Raw genomic sequence first — 2,966 nt, 5'->3', positions numbered from 1 at the left:
CCCCAAAGTCTCTTCCCTACAAAGTGCTCAATAAATGAATCTTTGCTCGCTTAAGTGTGCAGCAACAACATTTAGTATTCAGCAGCTGCAGCCTCAGACTGACGGACAGATGGAGGGGGCGGGACATGCAGACAGGTATAAATCCAGCCCAACAGAGGCAGACAGGTGAGGACAGGTGAGGCGACAGCAGAGAGGAAGCTGCTCATTGAGAGGCAGGAGGGCGGACGGCTGCTGAGTCTCTGACCTTTTCTAACATTCCCTTTAAAGATCAGACACATCAAAATAGATTTTTCTTCTGCTGCTGCTCCCATCCTCAGCGTGACGCTCTCTCACCGGCTGGATTTATTCTGAATAAAAGTACAAGTTTAAGGTGATTTTCTGCTACTTTCTGCTCCATGTTTTGCTTTTCACTCGGCAGCGTCTCGTTGAGGCCGTCTTGTCTCTTTGCAGTACCGCTGTGTTTCTCTGCAGTTATTTTCGTCTCGTCGTATCCACTTTGTGTGAACTTGGAGTCATGTAGTCATTTTTTTTTCGCCTTCAAGCTGCTTCACAACCAGCACGTAATCCTCTGACTTTGATTTTACATTCGTAAGTTGGTGATTCGTCTCAGAGCTCGTCGCTGTTTGTGATGATTAAACTCAGATCAGGAAGAACAAATGAAAACAGGCTTCATGTTCTATGGATGGAAAAGACTTTGGCTTCAGTCAGTTGTTGTTTAGTGTCGCTCTGTGGTGGTTTTGTGTCTCTCTGTTGTCATACATCATCTCATTGTGGTTCTTCTTTGTCTCTCTGTTGTCCTATATTGTGTGTTTGTGGTTGTTTTGTGTCTCCTGGTAGTTTTGTCACTCTGCAGTTGTTTCATGTGTTTTTGTTGTCCTATATCGTCTCTGTTTTGTCTGTTTTTGTGTTTGTTTTCAGTCTCTTGGCGGTCATTTTGTGTCTTTTTGAGGTAATTTTGTATTTTTTTTGTCGTCACTTTGGATCTTTTTGTGGTCATTTTGGGTCTCTTCATAGTCACTTTATGTCTTAGTAGTAAGGTTGTGTTTTTGTTGTAACTTTTCTACTAAGTTTTGGGTTTTTTTGTCTTTTTGTTGTCTGTCAGTAACTTTGATCATCTTTCCACTGCTGTCTGATGTTTTCTGCGACTAAATATGAGCCCAGTAATTAAAACGATAACCATCTGAGCTGCAACATCGTCCTTTAGAGCCAAAGCCTGACTCTGGTGTGTGTCCCTGTTGCGTTGCGTGTCGTCGGTCCTCACCTTGAAGACGAACATCTCCCTCCTGAAGAAGGCCACCGTGTTGAAGTTGCCGTCGCAGATGTTGGGCTTCCCGTTGCCAGGCAGCGCCGGCCGGTCGCCGGGCGGCCGAGCCGGGCGAGAGTGTTTCCGCTCGGAGGTGGAGTGTGTTCGCCTGGAGGGGAGGGTGGGCAGCGGCCTGGTGGGCTCCAGCATCGCCGTGGGGATACCTGAGGACACGCAACAGCGACACCACACACACACACACACAGCGGCACGAGTCAGTCTTCTCGTAGGTTCATGGTAGCAACTGGACCTGCTTTAGTTCATTGAAGACGTTCCACCTTCATCCAAGAGGCTTCATCAGCTCTGACTGACTGGTTGGGAGCTCCACATACTGAGATCCTGAAGGAGCCGAAGGAACCCAAACTCAGGTGTTAATGTCTCCTTCAGGATATCAGTATGTGGAACTCCCAACCAGTCAGTCAGAGCTGATGAAGCCTCTTGGATGAAACATCTTCAAGGAACTCAATGAAGTCCAGTTGCTATGACTAAACTCCCAGAAGAACCATGACCTGGAGGACTGAGGATCTTCACAGACACCATCCTGGTTGTTGTCGGACACGTCACTAAAAGACGTTCCAACATCGTCCAGAGACAGAAACAGCTGCTTTGTGATGACTTGTTCAAGTTTTAATTTTGCCAAAGCGGGCCAAACCACATTTTCTACTTTTTGGGAAAAAAACTGATTGAGGGTTTGTGTTGACATCATGAGGACTCGAGGTACGTTTGAGGGGCAGAACCAGACGTTCGGTGGTGGTCAGTTCAGGTTTTATTTCATCTTCCTGCTGCAAGTTCCAAACGTTTGGTTCTGAAGCATCTATTAAGTGGTGAGAAATAAAAGTATGCCTACATGTGCACTTTGCAGAGGAACTTCAAATCCAAAACAGTTGAACTTAAAGCCGAGGTGGTGTGAAGAGGTGACAAACAAGACGAACTTCACAAATTAGACAAAACTTCACAACCTTCTGAACAGTTGGCTTGTGGGGCACTTTGGAGACGCACAAACTACTTCAAGCAAACTTATCGTCACAGTGAGCTGAGAGCAGCAGACAGTTCCCACAGAGTCGTGACAGTCGTACCCGATCTGTTGTGCTGATGGCCTGATTCAGGTTCTACCTTCGTTCCTCAGTGTGCTCCTCTCTTTGTCCAACCTTCAGGTTTTTGTGCTCTTTTTGAAGTTGGGTTTGGCGGGGCTTGGGGTGGGGCTGTCTGCCATCTTTAATCGCACACACGCTACAGCTACCTGCGATATCACGGTCAGTTGTTCCTGTGGCTCGGCCCAGTCTGCCAGAACCATTATGGGCCAACCTCAAAGTGGCATTGTGCCGTTACCGGTTGGTTGGACCACTCTGACCCCAACTAGTCGACCATAAACACTTATCGAGAAACATGAAACTCAACTTTGGGTTTTGGTGGTTTGGTCCGCAACTGATCTGGTGTGGGTTTTTACCAGAACTCAGATCTGCTGCACTGGTTCTGAACGTGCTCCTCACCGTAGATCTTCTGGATGCCCTGCAGGTCGTCCAGCGGCAGCTTGAAGTTGTGCGTGTCCATGTACTGGTAGAACGGAGCCATGATGGCGCTGGGGTCGTTGGAGTGCTCCAGGCCCAGAGCGTGGCCCAGCTCGTGGACCGCCACCAGGAACAGGTCGTTACCTGGAGACGAG

At 48.0% G+C, this 2,966-nt stretch overlaps 1 protein-coding gene across 1 annotated transcript in view; it reads right to left on the bottom strand.

Moving 5' to 3' along the window:
• The window catches only part of mmp24 (matrix metallopeptidase 24), a 50,859-nt gene that overhangs the window by 12,381 nt on the left and 35,512 nt on the right, over positions 1-2,966 (bottom strand). The window contains exons 6-7 of the mRNA XM_008280477.1: positions 2,794-2,955; positions 1,262-1,467 (exon numbers count right to left, since the gene is read on the bottom strand). Coding sequence (XP_008278699.1) covers positions 1,262-1,467; positions 2,794-2,955 — 368 coding nt within the window. The remainder of the gene's footprint in view (positions 1-1,261; positions 1,468-2,793; positions 2,956-2,966) is intronic.

Source organism: Stegastes partitus, unplaced genomic scaffold, assembly GCF_000690725.1.
Source record: "Stegastes partitus isolate 25-593 unplaced genomic scaffold, Stegastes_partitus-1.0.2 Scaffold196, whole genome shotgun sequence".
Classification (NCBI taxonomy): domain Eukaryota; kingdom Metazoa; phylum Chordata; class Actinopteri; family Pomacentridae; genus Stegastes; species Stegastes partitus.
Note: the sequence above shows the minus strand (reverse complement) of the source record. Positions and strands in the feature narration are given on the sequence as shown.